At 37.7% G+C, this 20,083-nt stretch overlaps 1 protein-coding gene across 1 annotated transcript in view; it reads left to right on the forward strand.

Moving 5' to 3' along the window:
• LOC121073593 (SEC23 interacting protein) overlaps positions 1-19,274 on the forward strand; it is a 25,029-nt gene extending 5,755 nt beyond the window's left edge. Inside the window, exons 4-19 of the mRNA XM_040564611.1 lie at positions 487-680; positions 1,028-1,117; positions 2,429-2,549; positions 2,865-2,954; positions 3,503-3,644; positions 4,930-5,138; positions 5,733-5,851; positions 6,466-6,636; positions 6,983-7,078; positions 7,264-7,470; positions 8,171-8,326; positions 9,073-9,175; positions 10,075-10,260; positions 11,194-11,356; positions 14,171-14,271; positions 16,619-19,274. Coding sequence (XP_040420545.1) covers positions 487-680; positions 1,028-1,117; positions 2,429-2,549; positions 2,865-2,954; positions 3,503-3,644; positions 4,930-5,138; positions 5,733-5,851; positions 6,466-6,636; positions 6,983-7,078; positions 7,264-7,470; positions 8,171-8,326; positions 9,073-9,175; positions 10,075-10,260; positions 11,194-11,356; positions 14,171-14,252 — 2,129 coding nt within the window. The 3' untranslated portion in view covers positions 14,253-14,271; positions 16,619-19,274. The remainder of the gene's footprint in view (positions 1-486; positions 681-1,027; positions 1,118-2,428; positions 2,550-2,864; positions 2,955-3,502; positions 3,645-4,929; positions 5,139-5,732; positions 5,852-6,465; positions 6,637-6,982; positions 7,079-7,263; positions 7,471-8,170; positions 8,327-9,072; positions 9,176-10,074; positions 10,261-11,193; positions 11,357-14,170; positions 14,272-16,618) is intronic.
• The last annotated feature ends 809 nt before the right edge of the window (positions 19,275-20,083 follow it).

Below are 20,083 nucleotides of genomic sequence, written 5' to 3' on the forward strand. Positions count from 1 at the left end.
AGGCGAGCGAAAGAAACTAGACAGAAGATAGTAACGTCACTTGCATATGAAAGAATGACCTGGCAGTAAGGAGTAATGTTAGTGTATATCTCAAAGATCTGTTTTGTGACACTTACTGTGGATACATTGTGGCAAATTATCTGTTGCTCGATGCTGTCAGTGTGAAGATGCACATCCCTAATGGATATCGCATTTGCACATGTACTACTTACCGTTTTCTCATTCCTTTTTTGTTAAACTGTGCCAACACTGGAGTAAATATTATGATTTGGGAGTCATTTAAAGCTTGTGTGTGTGGTTGTGTGTATGTGTCCGTGGACATACAGAGCATATGGAAGCATTTTAGTAGCTACACATTGGTTGCCTGAGAGTCTGAAACTTCTCTTCCATAAGATAAATATCTGTCTTAATGGCTTATTATCGAGAAAGAGAGAAAAAAGAGTGCCTATGTTAGGATTGTAACTGAGCATGGCTTTTGTGTCACAGTCCAGCCTGATCCTGAGAGCGTGGTCCTGAGCACTGACGGGGGACGCTATGATGTGTACCTGTATGACAGAATGAGGAAAGCTGTCTACTGGGACGAAGAGCCTTCTGAAGTGAGACGGTGCATGTGGTTTTATAAGGGAGACAAGGACAGTCGCTTTATTCCTTACACTGAGGATTTCAGTGATAAGCTAGAGGTTAGTATTACTGTAACATAAACTTCATGAAGAACTTGGAAGCGCTTTGTGTTTGTGACCTTAGAATTACCTCCTCTTGTTTCATTACAATGACTTCCCAAATGTGCTTTCTGAAACATAGTTAAGCAAATCCTGGGAAGTGGAGTGGCTAGAAAACTGCATTTCTCACGTGCAGGTCTTGCAGTGCTCTTGCGTAAAATCAACTTGTGTAGTGCTTCACCTGTGACACTTTTGAATGAATAAACCTATGTAAATTATGACCTTAACATTACAGCTAATACACAGGGCCAAAGAATAATCCGTCTGAGAAGGCGTGCTGATTTCATGTAATTTGTTTTCTGTTGCAGGCAGAATATAAAAGGGCTGTAACTACAAATCAATGGCACCGTCGACTTGAATTTCCAAATGGGGAGACAATTGTTATGCATAATCCCAAGGTAATAGGTTCTGGCAATTGGTTTTCACAGAATGCATCAGGGGTGAATGCACGCATGGATGAGAGCATAAAGTGAATGCGGTGTTAGTCTTGCTTGAAATTTACTTGTTTATTGTTTTGGATATGTGTGCATTAAAGATGATAATGCTTATAGAAACTGAACTCTTGCTTGATTCAGTGTGCTGTCACGTGATTAAAAGCGCTTTCTGAAATCTAGAAAGAAAAAGGGTATAGATTAGTTGAAATAGTAAGAATAACTGGCAGCAAACAGGAGGCAATTTAAATTACTTTAACCTCAGACAGTCTGTACCGAAGGGAAGGTAATTAAAACAAAGAGCTTTCATGTGGGGAAGGTCGTTAATCTAACGAAGGAAATTACTTTGCATATCGAAGTCATGAGAAGTCTTCCACTGCAGCTATTTTTAGGCCATGAGAAAGTAGAATAGGAGTTAAACTCAATGATCCTTGTGGGTCCCTTCCAACTCGGGATATTCTGTGATTCTAGAATAACTTTAAAGCTTTTTTTTTTTTATACTATAACTGCTCTGCTGGTAGTCTCTTGTGATTAAACTGTGGACTTCGGCCTTATTGACTAGTGTTGTTAACTGTTCCCTTATCACAGATGCAGTAATAAATGAAATTGAAAATAACAAAAAATCAGGGTTGTTCCTACATCAACCACACGTTAATGTAGGGTTAGAAATTTCATCCAGTAATAACCCTAGAGAAGAAGCACTTAAACCACTTAGTGTCAGACTGTACCAAGCCAGTGTAAGTCTTATGAAGAGTCATGCTATGGAATTCATCACTTTTTAGGGTTTCTAGGTTATTTCAAATGTTTTCCTTTCCTGAAAAGTACTGCTCACTTTTTTGCCTTGAGATAGAATAATTGTAAATAGTGGTCAGGTTCTTCACAAAAAAATAGTCATCTGCTAAGGAACAGTGGGCACTGGAGTCCCGGGAAGAGAAGCCTGAATAATACTTGCCTGAGGAATTAAAATTGTTCAGAATCACTGAGCAAGCCAGCACCTTCAGCTAGTGGTTACTTTAAGTCATGTGGTTGCTTTTCAAAATAATGAAAATTATCTGTGTTATTTCACAGTCTGGCTTAGAGGAAGCTGTGTGGAATAGTCCATAGGGTTTTGTAAGACTTTTTTTTTTCATGTGTGCTAACTGAAGAAATCATTTGAGCTTCATATGCAAGTCAAGCAATCAAACAAAAAGCATGTTAAACCACGCAATGCTTTTAGACTACCAACACAAATCGTATGTGTCTTTTGTGTTTATAATCGGAAAACGTGTTCTTTTTCAGGTCATAGTTCAGTTCCAACCTTCTGCCACGCCAGATGAATGGGGCACCACTCAAGATGGTCAGGCAAGACCAAGGGTAGTAAAACGTGGAATTGATGATGACCATGACGACATTCCCGATGGTATGTGATTAGTGCGTGGGGGTCTGCAGCTTCAGCTGTCAGTTCGGTTCAGTTCAGGAGCTGGACAGGAGTGGGTGGAGCAGCAATGCACTGTTTGTGTCTAGAGCGTAAAGGTTAAGGTTGCTCCTTCATCTGAGCTGCTTGCAAGAGGTTATTTGGTGCCGCTTTCTGATCAAAGCAGTCTTGTGGGCTGCGTGGTTTCCTGGCCCCATGCTATGCAATAGGTGTTAGGGAGCAAGTAAGGTAGCTTGATTCTAAGCTTCACTGCTGCAGTAAATGTTGGCACTCAGAATTTTTCCTTTTCTCTCTCTCCAGGAGAAATGGCCCAAATTGACCATCTAGTATTTATGGTTCATGGCATAGGTCCTGTATGTGACTTGAGATTTAGAAGCATTGTTGAATGTGGTAAGTTTTTCCTTGTTTAGTTGGCAGTTTTATTCTTAACTGTTTAAAAGTAGATCTCTTAATCAAATAAAGATGTCTTCAAAAAATATATATATGAAAAGGTTTTTACTGTTAAGTTCAATTTCTGGTAGGGTTTTTTTCCCCCAGCTATTTTCCAAAAGTAGAATCTGTTTTGTCAAATTTTCAACTTTAATTGTTGCTATGAATTCCTCCGTATTAGACTTGCAGAGTGGTGGTTTTTGGTCATTGTTGTTTGTGTGTTTTTAATATACTCTAGGACTATTGAGTGAATTAAGAAGGCCATGTCTGGTCATGAAGTAAAAATGCATTTTTAGTGATTTTTAAATGAAGCTTACTAAAAAGACAATTAAAAAAATTCTTTCTTATAGCTACAGAAGTAATATGTGCAAAAGTTTTTCTGCTTTGCCATTTTCTTCATTTGTATTTTGATTGCTTGTTGAAATTGGGGGAGGGAAAGAGAATACCTGTAATTTTGTGTTACTTGAGCGCTGTTACCACTGGATTTTCATGACTTTGCTTCTCTACAGTTGATGATTTTAGGACTGTTTCTCTGAAGTTGTTACAGACTCACTTCAAGAAATCTTTAGAGGATCGTAAAGTGAGCAGGGTGGAATTCCTCCCAGTTCACTGGCATAGCTCTCTACATGGAGATGCAACAGGTGTAGACAGGTGAGTACGTTGTTTATTGTCTCAGAAGTAAATAGAGAAGTTAATAGGCTTGTTAGACTAGATGAATAAATGTATGACTGGGTCACAAAACGAATCACAATTTTGTTTTGTAATTGACACTTTGATGGAGAGGACAGTTTTCTCTCCGGTACCTTTCTGCAGTCTCATCAGGTCAGACAGTAGGAGCCCTCAGGGTGCTCTTTCTGAGGAAGCCCTTTGTCTCCCTTGAGTAGTGCCTGGATTATGACTAGGCAGTTGGACTAAGGTTTCTGTTTGTTTTTTAAAATAGTATCTATATTTGGATAGAAGTGTTACAGAATTTTAAAATCTATTTTTAAATGTTTCCTGGTGCTTGACCTTTCTAGCTATTTTCTCTTGCTCAAATATTGGGAATTAGTGGTTGCAGGGGTAGGAACCCGCACCAGTTGGAGTGTGCTCTAGTGTTTAAGGCTCTCTACGCTGTTCTAGCTCAGTCCAAGTCATCTTGATTTTCTAGAGTCTTAGTCTTGTATTCTCATTGGAACCTTGCATTATCATGAGGAAGGATCCTCATTCTGTTAATCAAACCAGGCAATGCTAATGGAGGCATTCTCAGTTCTCTAATAATCCCATTGCAACTGCCTAAATCCAGACAGGTAGATAGTGTTGCCAATTTTTTTTCTCTCAGAAAGAATATTATGTTGCCTGTTACATTTATGGAAGTAGCTCGTTGTTTTTTGATGGGTATCTTTTGTTTGTTTTGTTCGTTTTTAAGCTGTAAAAGTTCAAAAACGCATTTGAACTGGGAGTACTGGCAAAAGTTAGAATTCAGGCTGATATAAAAGTACGGAGTTTGGAGTGTTTTGGAATGTACTTCAGTATTAACATGAGTTCCAACTTGCAAATCATTGTGTCTTTCACCCCATTAAGGCCTCTCTTCCCCTCTCATACTTCCTTTCATCTTTAATTTTTAGGAGTGTTTTTGCACTTCTCTTACCAATCTTCTCACAAAACTTCCCTGTGACATCAACGTTCGAAGAGAGAAGAGATTATTTCAGGCATCCATTCAGCCTGGAGGGTGGGGAAAGGGAGCCGTATCTTTATCAAATACGTCCTATCAGCAGAGTACAGTGATGTATGAATATGCAATCAGGCCAGAAAGCTATATGCTTTTTAAAATGTCTGGAAAGAACATATCTGTGGTATTTAGACTGCAGCTTTAGAAACTGTTGTTTCAAAAGTTAATAACGTACTTACCTGCATTTCTTTAAAAGCATTCATGCCTCTAATGCTTCTGTGTTACTAGGAACATAAAAAAAATCACTTTGCCGAGCATTGGACGGCTGCGCCACTTCACCAATGAGACACTCCTCGACATCCTGTTTTACAACAGCCCCACCTACTGTCAGACGATTGTGGATAAAGTAGGGATGGAAATGAACCGTTTGTACGCACTTTTCATGAGTCGCAACCCCGACTTCAAAGGGGGAGTCTCTGTGGCTGGACACAGCTTAGGTAATTATTTAGAAAACTCTTAGGATAAAACCAGCATTCCTACACTAAGGAAAATGGAACCTTTGTTAAGCATAAGACTAAAGTTAGCTGGTAGGCCGTGACTGTCTTCCAGAATACTGCTAACTAAAAATTAAGCACCACTCAATAGCTATGTTTGTAAAGCTTTGTGAGAAGTTCATACTTCCTGGATACGTGTATATTTGTCCCTGCATTAGTTTTCTTCACGGAGACTTAATGTCTAATTTGCGTTTAAAAATTGATGGGTTATCTGGTGTCGTGTTAGGTGGGCAACCTCCTTAGTAAAAGTAAAGCCATTTATATGGGTTTGGGCCGGGACTTTTCTTCTAGTTTGGTAAGCAGTCTAGGATGGTTAAGGAAAGGTAGTTTATACTGCATAAAGCTATTACACGTGAGCAGATTTTGTTTGCTTTTTGCTGAGAATGGTCATGTTCTTGTGTGTGTTGGTTGGTAGTGTATTGATCTCTTTTGATCAGCGTATACGTTGCTGTAACCGCTGCGTATAAACCCTGCTTTGTATTTAGGGACAGGAAAATCTGAAATTTTTCTTAAAGGAACTTTAATTCCTGTTTCCAGGTTCCTTAATCTTATTCGACATATTGTCTAACCAGAAGGACTTGGCTTCATCAGTAAATACTGGGGCTTTCTCTGGTGTTAATGGGTCTGTAAAGGATATGGCTATTCATGATAAACAGGTAACTTGCATGCTAGTCTTTCACGTCAAATAGATCTGATACTTTCAGCATCTCTTTCTTATGCTGTTAGACTTTATTAGCTGGAACACTGTTGCGGGTTCTGATAGTGCATTTTGACATGTTAACAGTAATGTGCCATTTTGTAAACATTGTCAAGTATCAGTACAAGCTGTTTGCATCTCTCTGAAGTTCCGAGTAGACCAGTCCTGGGATTTGGTCATGAGCATCAGTTTTGACCCTTGTGGACACGTAACTTGGTCTTCACAGTATCTGAATGGTAGGGGAGATTTGTCAGAAGGAAAGAATTTTATCTGTTGTCAAGCTTGATGTGCTAACCAGTTGTTTGATCATTAAAAATAAACAAATAAATAGTTTTGAGTGTTGGAAAGCTCAAGAAACCTCTTGCCTCTCTTACTAATTTTTAAATATATATTTTGCTGGTCTATTAGTAGTCGAAAATCTGTACCCTTCTTTACTAAAAATGAGCATAAATTAACAAAACTTATTTTATAATAATGTTTTTAAGAGAAAGTAATTAAATTTGCATTTATTTGTTGCATATTGGCTTCTCACTGTCCAATGATGTGACTCTCTTTCTGTGTTGTCCCGTTAAGATGACTGAAGATACCAGTTCCTTGGGCTCCTCAATTACTACTTCTGGTGATGACCTTTGTGAGCCTGAAATAGACGATGATGTTCCTACTTTGCAGAAGACTCTGGAAATGCTTAGTTTATCAGACTATGCAAGCACATTTGAAAAGGAGCGAATTGACATGGAGTCTCTGGTACAGTAATGTTCAGTTGACTTACGGGGATTGACAGGGTGCAGACATTGTGGGTTTTGTTGTTTTTGTTTGCTTTTTTGTTTAGTGTACCATCAAGAATGAAAATAGTTGCAAAGGAAAGATAATTAATGCCTGACATGAAAAATAAATGTGATGCGACTTGGGTTTATTTGTTTTTCAGTTATGTTATGTCACTGTGTATCATGGATTTTTATTTTTTTGGTAATTTCTGTAGCTTTATAAAATGATGTAACAAATTCATTTGATAATGAGGAATGATATATGTTACTAGAAAAGTTAAAGTATACTTTGTGTGTGTATATATATATATTTTTTTTTTCTTAAGCTGATGTGCACAATTGATGACCTGAAGGAAATGGGGATACCTCTTGGACCAAGAAAGAAAATAGCCAATTTTGTAAAAGACAGAGCAGCCAAGCAGGTAAATATATTTTTCAGGAGTGAAACAGGGAGTTGTTAAGCAAAGGTAACCGACTTTCTTGCTGTGGAGTAGCTTCTGTTCTTAACATGCTTTTTAGCATCATGAAAATATTAGAGGGCTTTTGATAACTGTGGGGAAAAAGTGTTTGTTTTTTTTTTTCCTGATTCTAAAACCTGTCTCAAAAGGAACAAAGGAGAGCAGCAGCAGAAAAGAAAGCAGTACAGGCCGCCACCCTCCAAACTCAAGAAGCTTCCCAGAAGGCAAAAGAGACAGTTACTTCTATTTCCCCTTCGGAGTCGGGTCAGCAGCACTCAAAGAGGAGGCTCCCAGTTGGTGCGTCTGTTTCTTCTGTGAACATTGACTATGAGTATTTTGAAGTTGGAACTGGCCAGGTGAGACTACATAAATTGGAATGATTAGTCTGCAACAATGTTGTCCTTCTTATTTGTTTGTTTATTTAAACATGTTGGTGACTTTGTCCTACTTAACTCTTGCGCAATGATCAAGGTATGTTTACGTAGAACTTTACCCTTTGGAGGGAGGGAGGGAGGGCTGGGACTGTGGGTTAGATTACTGAAAAACAAAACTATATCAAGGATGCCAGTACAATTATTATTATTTAAAAAAAAAAAACACTTTCAGCAGCAAATGAGCTATAAAAAGGATTCTGTTCCAAAATCAAAAGTCTGTGAATGCCAAGACACTGAAGGGCTCTGTGGCTGTATATTTAACATAGTAGCCTAAATTGGTCTATATATGATGTTATATTTGTTTTACCTCAACCTTAACTCAGAAATCAAAAATCAAGCCTCGAATGCGTCCTGTTCAAATAAACTTTTTAAAAATTTATTTCTTAATGTTTATATAACTATATCTCTGTATTTTGTAGTTAGAGATTTTAAAGAAAAGCATTTTAATACTATAGTGTACTATAGTATTAGTATGGGGGTGCAGCAGTGCAGCCGAAACCTCCTGGAGGTATCGTGAGCATGTGGTTGATTTAATACACATCTTGTTTTTCCTTCTTAGCTAAGCATGATATTAACTAGCTCGCAGTGCTGAGAAATTATTTGTCTAACTTCTGTCTGGTAGGTTTCAGTAGTTTACAATGCATTGGACTTTGAACCGGATATTTTCTTTGCTCTTGGTTCTCCTATTGGTGTGTTCCTTACTGTGCGAGGACTGGAAAAGATTGATGAAAACTACAGGCTTCCGACCTGCAAGGGCTTCTTCAATATTTATCATCCAGTGAGTAAGCAGTACTTTTGAGATTTGATTTTAGCTGATGCAGACAACAATATAGAATACTAAGTTAAAACCTCCTGAGCATTATACCTCCTTTCCCCCTACATACATTTCTCAAAAGACCCTTTTTTTTAAAAAAAAAAAAAAAAAAAACTATCTGGAATGTATATTTCAGATATTTGTGATCTTTACAGCAAAAGTGAAATAGTGTTGGCTCATAAGTTCCATACCTGTGAATAACTTGATGATATTTGTCCTGTTCATTTTGGAGCTTAAACAACATTTTTTTCATTAATTTCAATCTATTCGTGAAGATTTTGTAAAGTGTTTGTGTTTGAGCCACTTACCAGACTTTTCTTAGTTTCTAGGTTGATTCTGGGAAATGTTTTAAATAAATAAATAAATAAATGCAAGTTTTGGAAATGCACTACATTTGTCATCTTCCATCCTGTCTTGTTTAGGAATTAAACAGTGACAAGTTGGTAGAGATCGTCATTTCCCTGTTATGTTCTTCTCTTAGAACCTCTGTAGGAGAACAAGACCTAATTAGTTAATGAACCTACCTAATCTTACAACTAAACTAAATTTTCATGAACTGGGTTTCTGTAAAAATGAGAAACTTTTGAGAGAACAGAATTATAAAATAGTTGACCGTCTCTACTAATTATAAATAGGTGTTTTTTCACTGAAATGTGATGGTTAGAATAAATTCTAAGGTAACTAAATATCAATCTGTTATTTCTTAACAGCTGGATCCAGTAGCTTACAGGTTAGAACCAATGATCATTGAAGACTTGGATTTAAAACCAGTTCTTATTCCACATCATAAAGGCAGAAAAAGGCTTCATCTAGGTAAAAAGAAAACTTATTTAATATATGGCTCTCACTCCTAACTTACTCATTTGATGTGTTAGAATATTGCAAAATTTCAAGAGACTGGTGAGTGTTCCTCGATACGTGTCTTCGTGATCACTTGTTCTGTTCTCCTTAATTTCTAAGAAAATGAGAATCAGAAACTAAATTTACTATGGTTTTTACCTTGTTCCAAATTACCTCCATGAGATGTTTAACCAGTCTTTTCAGTATTGGAAATGTTGATGAAAAAGGCAGTTCCATAGCTTGGTGGGCAGGGATTGGGTTTTTGTTGCTCGTGAGTACACATCAGATCAAGGTGATCTAAATTTTGCATACTTACATAAGGAAAGTCAATTTTGCTGTTTATTTCACTGTCACTGCTGCAGAAGTTCAGAGCCATTGTGCAAGTGACACCAGTATTGCATGGCACCTGACTTGCTGCTGACACATTTACTGAGCTGTAGCAGAATTACAGGCTAGAGTTGCCCTGGAGCGCTTCTGAAAATTCACTACTACTGCAAGAGCCATTGGCAGCGCTCCTGTTCTGCTCTGCTGGAGCTTGGGACTGGTCCCTCTGTACTTCAGCGTAGGGTGTCAGCAGGGATTGTGGGTGGTTGTGTTGAGGGATTGGCTGGGGTAGATAGTCCCACAGCAGGTTCTGAAGGGTCCACAACGCTGCTTCCTGTGACAGTAGGTGTTGACTCATTGACCCATACAGTGAGAAATTAATTGTATGCTAATTATATTTCATCTAATCTTTTCCAATGGGGTAGAGATACAAGAAACACATGTTCATGACGTAGCTTTCTTCTGATAAATGGGATGTTTGAATGGAGTTTAGTCATTCTGGTTTTAGTTTAAGATTTTAAATCCTTCTACTGTGGTGTTCTTTTCAGAGTTGAAAGACTCTCTCTCTCGTATGGGATCTGATCTGAAACAGGGTTTTATTAGCTCTTTGAAGAGTGCCTGGCAGACCCTTAATGAATTTGCACGTGCTCATACGTCTTCAACTCAGCTACAAGCAGAACTGGAGAAAGTAGCTAACCAGATTAAAGAGGAAGAAGAAAAGCAGGTGGTAGAAGGTATGTGGGCACGTTTCTGGTTTTATAATTTATTGTTCTCAAATTAATAGAAACTTGAGTACCCTAGCACATGTTTGCTGCTGCTTTTCCCGACCCTATTAAGGAGGCCTATGTGTTTTTGGAGTATTAATGTTAAACATAAGATCTACTGTGTATTTTTTTTTTCCCTTTTAGGAAAGGAAACATTGACAGCTTTTATTGAAGGGCTTGAGTTTGTCTAACCTTTTAACTTTCCAGTAGAAAAGTTTTGATCTGGCAGGTTTCCAGATCAATTCTTTTCTTTCCTCTCAGGTCAACTTAATACAAATAAATATTTATTTCTGGGATTTATTCTCTTTAGTAATCTTCTGCTGAGTTGTGGGATGAGTTGAGAAGCATTAAAGTACGTTCTCTAACAAGGGAAAAAATGACATTGAGGAAAATCTGCATGGGTCAGATATAAATGCTGTCCCTGGTTATAACAAAAGCAGGCTTCCTGGTCATGAATTATCTGTCAATGTTTAATAATGCTGGCTTTGTCTATACTTACAAAGGAAAAAAAACATAACTTGTGGTTGAAGCTGAGGATAGTGATTGACTCTGTTCTTAGCGGGTTGTAAATATATATATGTATATATATATATAAAATTTCAAAATATTTGTTTGTGGAGTGACTGGATCAGTCTGTGCACAAACAGTGAGGTTTATTTTTTAAATGGTTTAGCTGTTCCTTTATGTGGGCTTTCTTCAAACAAACTCTGTTTAAACTGCTATGAAAGAAATAAGCTTATAGTTCCAGTAGATTTCTGATTATGCAGCGATGTGCTAGTCAGTTAAATTTGTCCTATTGCAAGCACTTGGAAATTATAATGGGGAAAATGAGTGATATTTCTTGATTATAATCAAGCGGGCTGTGGTTGAAAATAGTTGAAATCTTGAAATCTGTAATTGTAGCTGAAAAGATCACTGAAAGTCCAGACCCTCCAAAAGATGAGGATTTTTCAGTGAAGGTTGGAATGCTGAATGGAGGACGTCGCATTGACTATGTTCTACAAGAAAAACCAATAGAAAGCTTCAATGAATACCTTTTCGCTTTACAGAGTCATTTGTGCTACTGGTAAGAGGAAATACGCATGATTCTATAAATACTACTTTCCTGATGTAATTGTCTGCGTTTAAATGTCAAAAATTATGCCCTAATGCATAATGGGAGTACATTTTGACAAAAATAGCTGTGTTTTTATACCCAAATATGTTTTCAGACTTGTTCTAGGTGTCAGTGTACGCACGTTATTTAGGAGACCTGAATTTTCTGGGTCTCTGTAGTATTTGAAACTTTTTGAAAAGATGGTTGTCCAGTTGGACATGAGGTCCTCATCACTTAATTCTGAAATAATCTCATGTTTGGAAGAGGTGGTCTTCCCACTCAAGCATACTGCGAAGATAAATCTGTTATACTCTGGATGGTCAAGTATTATATGATTGAGACATTCAAGTATGAAAACAAACTGACTGTCCAGGAATGTTAGTGTCAAGATGTCCCACCTAGATGTTAGTGGATTAGCTAGTTTCATTTCAAATAGAACTGTGTGTTAGCACAAAGTAAACAAATCTATGGTCCTGTTTGCAATTAAGACATTTGCATGCAGGTCTGTTAACTTTAAAATTCAAAATATATAACTTTAGCTGCAATCATTTTCAAAACAAGGAGAGCTTGGTGAATATTTTTCCAGCTGAAAGTGTGGTCGAGCGCTGGGACAGGCTCACCGATCCTGCTGGAGTTCAAGGAGTGTTTGGACATTGCCCTCAGGCATAGGGCCTGATTTTTGGGGGATCCTGTGTGGAGCCAGGAGTTGGACTCAATGACCCTTGGGGGTCCATTCCAGCTCAGGATATTCTGTGATTCTATGAACTGTAGTTTTTCAAATAAAACCATTTGTGAAGGAATTGTATTAGACTACAGTGCTTTACAAAACTTTATTACCTCTTCATGTTCAAGTAAAATTGCTGGATATGCAATCCACCATTGCCTTATCTGGATTTGGATTTACTTATTTTTAAGTGAATAAGTTTCAAATGGAGAAAGTTGTAATTCCTTTTATAGGAGTAGAAGTTGTTATTGACCTGTTGTGTTTGCCATTGTGCAGTGAGTTGTCTTTTTTTTATTGGTATGTTGTCTTCTGCATTCTATTACTGCCATAAAATTAAGCACGCATGAACATACACAAGATGGGGAATGGTAGAATGGTAGAACAAAGGGTATGCAAACAGTATTTGGCAACATGACAACGCGCCTTTATAGGTAATAAGCTTGGGTATCAGTTGCTGACCTACACAGAATGATACTGGCGAAGGGTGTGTGTGTGTGTGACTTTTTTTGTCTTTAAGTAAACAAAACACTAGTCTCTTTCTGAGTTGAGCAGGTGCTGTACAAGGGGTGCTCTATTTTTTTAAAATAATTTTAAGGTATTTATTTCCAATATTGAATAATTTTCAGAGGTAGGCACGTTTTCAGAGGGTAAAACATGGAATTTGAAGGTGTTACCTGCAGGGGCTTATTAAGGTCAGTATCAAGGCTGCAGTGCTGCTGAGCACTGTACTCTGGCAGAGCTCCCTGAGCAGTCGGTGACCCAGTGGTGGCAGTGCTGTCTCACAGGTGGAGTTGAAGGAATGGGAGCTTTATTCCACCAGGTGGCAGCCAATCATTTCCAGGTTTTAAAATCTGGCTCCCCATTTTATTTTTTTTGCCCCCCTTAGTTCATGACCCAAATTTGTGATTTTTTTAATTTGTTTTGTTTTGAGGAGGGTGGTGAGGAATGCCCTTAATTAAACTGTGCGTTGCAGAGAATGGAGCTTTCACGTTGATCCCTCTGCTCGCTTGTTTTCATGCTTGTTTAATAGCAGAGACCATCAAGAAATGTAGCTGCCATATCCAGATTCAACTATGGAAAATGTCTGTAGACCCTTAGCTTGCATGTTGAATTCTGTATTTGTTCTCCGTGAATGATTTTCTTCACATTTGGAGCATCGCAGTTCTGACCATCTAAATCTTTGCTGTCTCCCTATATAACTTCTTTTAAAAGCAATGAGATGTTATTCATAGAATGGCTTGGGTTGGAAGGGACCCTGAAGATCATCTAGTTCTAAGGCCTCTGCCATGGGCAGGGATGCCAAAATTTATTATTTTGTCTGATATTTTTATTATTTAATAATAATGTTATTATCTAACAACTCTTGCAGCTTGGAACTTTGTTAAAACTTGCCTATTTAAGAAGGGGAGGTAAAACAACTTGGAAACATGGCTCTTGAGTTACATTAATCTTTAAATGTTTTGAGAAATTCCTTTTTTTTTATTGATGGTAGTAAGGAGGAGAAGGTGGCTATGGATATTTCCTACAACCTTGGCTATGTCTATTTAATGTATCTTATGTACAAGAAGGTGTCAGCCAGTTAGGAGAGAAATAGTAGAATTTTGCTGATAGAAAGCTGAATTTTGACATTGGAGTGATAGATGCAGTGAAGTAAGTAAAATAGGAAAGTTTTGACAAGCTGGTGGAATATATTCAGGAGCCCATGGCAGACAAACAGTGATACGATATTTGAGACAAGTGAGTAACATCAAAGAAGCGTATAGAGAGGGGAATTTCAAGTTCCAGCCTAATAAGTGTTAGGGAGGACAAGGTGGGGGAAAATGCCTTAGTAAAAGGTAAACATGTAGGCTAGGGATAACAGCAGAGGTGATGTAAAACGGATGAAGAATTGTGGTTCAAAAAGGAAGTTGGTAGAGCTAAGGCCACGGTCCCAAAAGAGAGGGACAAGGGTGATAGTTAATGCAAACAGTTTGGAAAACTGGGGTGGGATGAAGTATGCTTTACAAGAGTTAGAATATGGGCCATACCAAATTAACACTTTTTTTTTTAATGCTCCGTAGGGCATCTGAAGACACTGCCTTGCTGTTTCTCAAAGAAATATACAGGACTATGAATATCAATCCTGAGCAGCCGCAACATTGATGTATGGGTACATGAATTTGTAAGTTTGTTCTAATATGACTTACGTATTCATATTCAACTCACCTGCAGCTTAGATCTTACTTTCCCCTTTTCCTCTGAAATGTAAACTATGAAGCAGTTAACTGCAGAGTGCATGATTTTGATTGAAAAAAACAATTCCTATTTTTAAATGCAAGGGAAGTCTTAGAGTACTCCCTTCCCCTCACAAAAGGTGTTTGATACAGTTCTTGGTATGATGTGATAATTGCCAGTACAACTCTAAAATGCGGTCTGTCTTTATCCTGTTGTTTCTTCCTTAGTCTAGCTGTTCAGCGAATGTTCAAGTATAGTAAAACTTGGAGATACTGGATATGATGAAATTTCATTTACAGTGCAGTAGATTGAAGAGCACTAAGAGTGTTCTAGTGTTGTAATACGCAGTTGTAATTGGTTGACCAACTGCTCACATGTATGCCAGGGAAAAGTCACTTCTCACCTAAGAAGCTGTTAAAATTGATGTTGATAAACTAATGAACGAGACCTTTACTGGTATCCCTTTATGCTTGTATAGCTAAGAATTTCAGCAGAACAAATGAAATGTGGTAGCATGGAATTTGGTTCACTTTGAAATAAAATTAAATGCACCGTATAATTGAGCATCTTAAATGTGAAATATACTTGCAGGTATTTTTATTTTAAGCTGCGGGTTTCCTAGCTAAGGATCTGTGCTGTACCACTTTGCGTCACTGGATGTGGCAGAGAAGACTGTATTCTCTTTTGAAAGGCAAGGGGCAAGAAATATGCACTGTGATGCCTTTTTTGGAATTGTACAAGATAGTTTCTGATGTATTTCTCCATTTTTCAGAAGAACTGATAGCATCAAGGTACATAAATACCTGACATGAAGAGAAATATTTGACTTTTCAGAGGGACATTCTAGATATCTTTACTGTACCACGTTAGTAGTCTTCTGTAACAGAATGCGTCTGATGGCCAGGTGATGGCATCTTTTTTTTAAATATGAAATGTTGTAGCTGATCAGGTGTTATTTTTATTTAGTGTGGCTAAATAGTAGGAAGAAGACGCTGGCAGCACATCTTTGACAATAGTGCATCAGTTATCACAATGGCTTTTGCAGACTCTCAAGTCATAGCTGCGCAATTTTTCTTTGCTTTTGTTTCTTTATGACAGCTTAGGGTGAAATTATATGGAACTCACCGATACAGAAATAATGTTCTATCTCAATTGGGGGGCGTGGGATGTAGTAATTTATCACTACAAAACCAGAAGTGGATTTGTTGCTTAGCTTCAGCAGACACTGGGATAATTGTATTTTCGAGAACTCCACAGTTGGAAGATAGTTTAGCAGGATGTCACGCAAGAAAGCACAGTCAAGGATGTCTGTGCAGCTGTAATACCATTAGGAATCGCTCAGAACTTCTCTTAGCTCTTGCTTGATTGTACAGCACTTGAGGCTAGCATTCAGATCCCAGAAGTTTAAATGGGAGGGCATTTAGGGCCCCCTGGGATGCATGTAATGAAAAGTAGTATCTTGGGAAGGCTGCGCACTACAAGACCAGGATCCTTTTTTACATAAGGAGAACGTCTCTGCATCCAGTGTGTAAAATATTCTTGTGTAAGTATTCTGCAGTAGGAAAAAAGGAAAACTGCAATCAGGAAAATTACAACCTGCGCAATCAGGTGGGGTTGGCCTCCTTCATGTGAAGGATGAATTTTGTAAGCAAAAAGAGGAGGTAGGGGACCAGATCTAGTGTACAGCATCTGTTGCACGGCATGTCTGTATAGTCTTCTGTCCTGGGATGTTTTTTTCTTGAAATCTGTTGGTAACTTTTAATGAAGTCAAGTCAGTAGTGTTTTCTATCTCAGCTAAAATTACATAAAAGAAGAATATGTTGCACTAGCAATTGGTGAGTAGCCACCAGTATTTATTTGCTTCTACGCACTGATAAAATAGTACTAAAGGTATTTCACCTGTTTTTGGGTTGGGGTGGGGTGGAATACAGCAGCGTTTTAAAGCTCTGATGTATAAACTAAGTACTTCTGTCTCTCAGTATCTCAGTAGGATAACATAGAACCATAAGTAAAGAATCTAGTAGCTTATTGAAATGTATAGTGAATGATATCCTGCGAGCAGTTGTAAGCTCTTTCTCTTTATAATTTTAATTGCCTGTTTGTGTACACAAAAAGTAGACTTAAGGAGATTTTTATGTTTAAAAACTGATCAAAAAGGATGATGGATTTTTTGATCTTTTTGACTCCTGTTGAAATTGAATTTGAATATTTTATTTTATTAGTACTACTACAGGAATTCAAAACTTGATATCTTCACATTTCCCTTATGTACACATTTTATTTTCTCTGCACAGCCATACCTGTTGGCCTGACAGATCTGCTGAAAAACATTTCGAAGAACGTCTAGTATTTTCATAGTCAGAGGTGACGGGATAAGCACCAGACTTTTTTCCTGCAGTCCAGAACTCGCTCAGATTCTGCCTTACTGTGTCACTTCAAGCAAACTTCTGAAAAGATCAGCACCGTCATGCAAGAGACGGATGGAATGACACGATTTTGATCTTATCAGTTTAATTGTACAGTTGCCAAATATAAAGTGATCATTGAAGAGGTTCTTTGGCATGCAAATCATTACTTCTCTCCTTCCTTCTATCTCAGCTGGCTGTCAAACGTGCTTTGTCTATCAAGGCAGCATGTCCTTATTAAAAAGGACTTGTTGAGAAACAGCAATAATCTGCTTTTCTTGACACGTTTGTTGGTCCACCTTTTAATAATGAAATGTGAACTGTAGTTATAACCATCTTTAAAACAGATGACACAAAGCTGTTCCTATTTACTAAAAACTAGCAACCAGAATCATTTTCTTACTATTGTAAGTGTTATGGAGATTTTATAAAGACCTTTTTAAGCCTCTGTTATGAGTTTTATTTTTAAAGTAGAAATGAATCTGTGATTTTGAAAACGTTAGAAGTTTGTTACAGCTAGTTCAGTGTTCACACTTCCTGAAATGAAGAACAATTTAAAATAACATTTTGGTCTAGTAATTAATGTAATTTTAGTGAAACTAGGCTGCAGCTGTTAGAACTAAAATACTTACCTTGACCTTGCAGTTTAATATCTCAAAATAGTAAATGTAAATACAGGAATCTGAAGCTTGGAGGTGCTAGATAACAATCTAGGTCGAGAGCATCAGTCCAGGCTTATTTATTACGTAATGAAGTTGAGATGAGTTGGGTAGCATGAAATCCTTTGAATTTGTGTCTCTGAATACTGAGCTTCTGTAGCTTTCTTCTAGCTTCAACTTACATGCAAATTGTGGCTTTTCATAATATTAATGACTTAACCTTACTACTAACTATTTGCTTCTGTTATTGCAGTAAATGCATTTTGAAATGCAGTATTTTTTTCGTAGTATATGTAAAATACACATTCTTGTGTATATATTTTGGTTATTATAATTAAAAATACCTTACTTCCCGTGGCTCTTTACAGCAAAGTTTTCTATTTCATCACAGAGTAGGCTGGAAAGGACCTCTGGAGAGGTTCCTTAGTCCAACTCCCCTGCTCAAAGCAGGGTCAGCTTAAATCATATGGCTTGGGGCCTTGTTGAAAGACAGAGATCCATCACTTCTCTGGGCCCTATTCTTATGTTTACTGCTATTGCTATTTTTTTCTAATATATAATTGTGATTTCCCAGGTGGAGCTTGTCTGTTGCCTTCTGTCTTTTCATTGTGCATCTCTGAGAATAGTCTGTCCGTCTTCTCTCTATCCTCACATGAGACAGGAAAATCACATTTTCATCTTCAACTGTTTGGCTTCTCAAGCCTTTCCTTGACATCTCCTTTCACGCAATGTGCTGTGGCCCTGTGGTCATCTTGGTGTTCCCACTGGACTTGCTTTAGTGTGTCAAAGTCTGTCTTGTTCTGGGAAGCAAGTTTGTCAAAGGAAGTTTTTTTTTTCTTTGAGAACAACATATTTTGTGTCTTTGTAGACCTTTGAAGACCCAAGTTTTGTGAGCCTCACCATCTGCTTTATTAGATAGAATTGAAATTAATATTAATAATATATATAAATAATTATAATATATATATATAAAGCATCAACCCCTCAGCAAACAAAAACAAAACAGTGGCCTCATTTTCATCTTAGGTATCATGACGATGGATTTTTCAGCTCTGCATAGCACTAAGTAATCTGATGAAGTACATAGCTTTGAATAGGGATTTACATAGCTCTGAAAGTGCCTTACTCACTTTCTTATATTGCTCTAAAGCTGATGGGCTGTGATACGGACCCCTGAGAAAGAACAGCAGCACAAAGGACCAGTAAAATTTTAATGGGTGTGTGAGAATCGTTGCAGGGGACCCTGGCTGGCGAGGAGCGTGCTTTGCAAGGGAAGGATGCACGGGGGGAAGTTGCATGTGAGTGAGGACCAGCTGGAGCAGAGAAACATTTTGGGGAACATAGCATTAGAATCGGTTCTAGTTTTAAAAATAGAAATTTGATTGCAACTACAGGAACTAGCAATTCTTGAATCTAAAAGCAGATGCCCATGTAACCTATGATAATATAAAACAATGAAGAACGTTTGACTCCAATTTTTTTCTTTTTTGAAAGGGTGAATTTAAATCTACTACAGATGCATCTATTCCTTCATCAGCAGAAATCCTCTTAGTGTGCTGCAACAACTTAGTAGGCAAATGATATACAGCACATATTTTTCTAAATACAAGGAGTAGGTCTTGTGATCCATAACTGAGTAGGCACCACTAATTAAACTTATTAGCTATGTAATCTATATACAAAAGATTTAAATTTTCTTTGCTACACTTTAATCTGTTCTGAAGTGATCCCAGGGCTAATATTTTTTTTCTTAAACAATTCTCATAACATTATAACAAAGAATGCATGCAGGAACAAAAGGTTATGGATGATTTGCCCAGAGCCACAGAAGTGAAGGGCACAGGCTGCATGCAACACTACACAGGGTAAAGAATAAATTGGGGTGAGAAAAAAATAAAAAGGGAAAGCTATTCAGTTTCCAGTGAAAGGTCCCATCTTTTTGGTCCTCCTTCCATAGGCTTGTGCAGACTGATACAGTCAAGTTCTCCAGTGAGGCCTCGTGGAAAATTAATTTTCATGGGGAAATGTTTATAAATGAATTATAAGGTAAAAATCGGAGTATCTCCAAGAACTCCAACACAACTCCCAAAGATTCCCATTTAAATGAAATCAAATCTTTCACTGAAAACAGATTCCTTTGGAAAAACCTTGTGCCCAGCTCAAGCAAAGAGCTCGCTCCTGCCCCTCAGCAGCTGTTGCCTCTGCTGGCACTGAACGTTTCTTTCCTCTGGAAACCTCTCCTAGCACATCTCTTTGTAAAAGAACCACAGGCAAATAATTTCTGCTTGTGCCATGTGACGTTTTGCATAGTGTTGAAGTTTCTCAGTAGCTGCTGCTAGTGTTGTCCTGATCCTTTTTTCCCAGTGAATGTTATATTAATATTTATAACTGTCTGCAGTATGACAAACGTGTTACAAATTCTGTCTAAAATGATGCTTTCATAATAATGTTCTCCTTGATTTCTCCCCATATGTTATTTTTTTTCTTGTTATGAATAATAAAATATAGCCTTTTGTTTTTCCTTAATGACAATCAGCAGTTAGTGCCCGTGACAAGGTGTTAGTCTGGGGAGACCGGGTGTTCGAATGTAACGGGAATGAGCGTTCAAGAGCAGCCCTCTGGAGTGCTGCATTTCTAAGACCAAGCAAAGTATCCTCAGACTTTATTTTTTGTCATCACTTTGAATTAGGATATG

The sequence above is a fragment of the Cygnus olor genome, chromosome 7 (genome assembly GCF_009769625.2).
Source record: "Cygnus olor isolate bCygOlo1 chromosome 7, bCygOlo1.pri.v2, whole genome shotgun sequence".
In the NCBI taxonomy this organism is placed as follows: Eukaryota; Metazoa; Chordata; class Aves; order Anseriformes; family Anatidae; genus Cygnus; species Cygnus olor.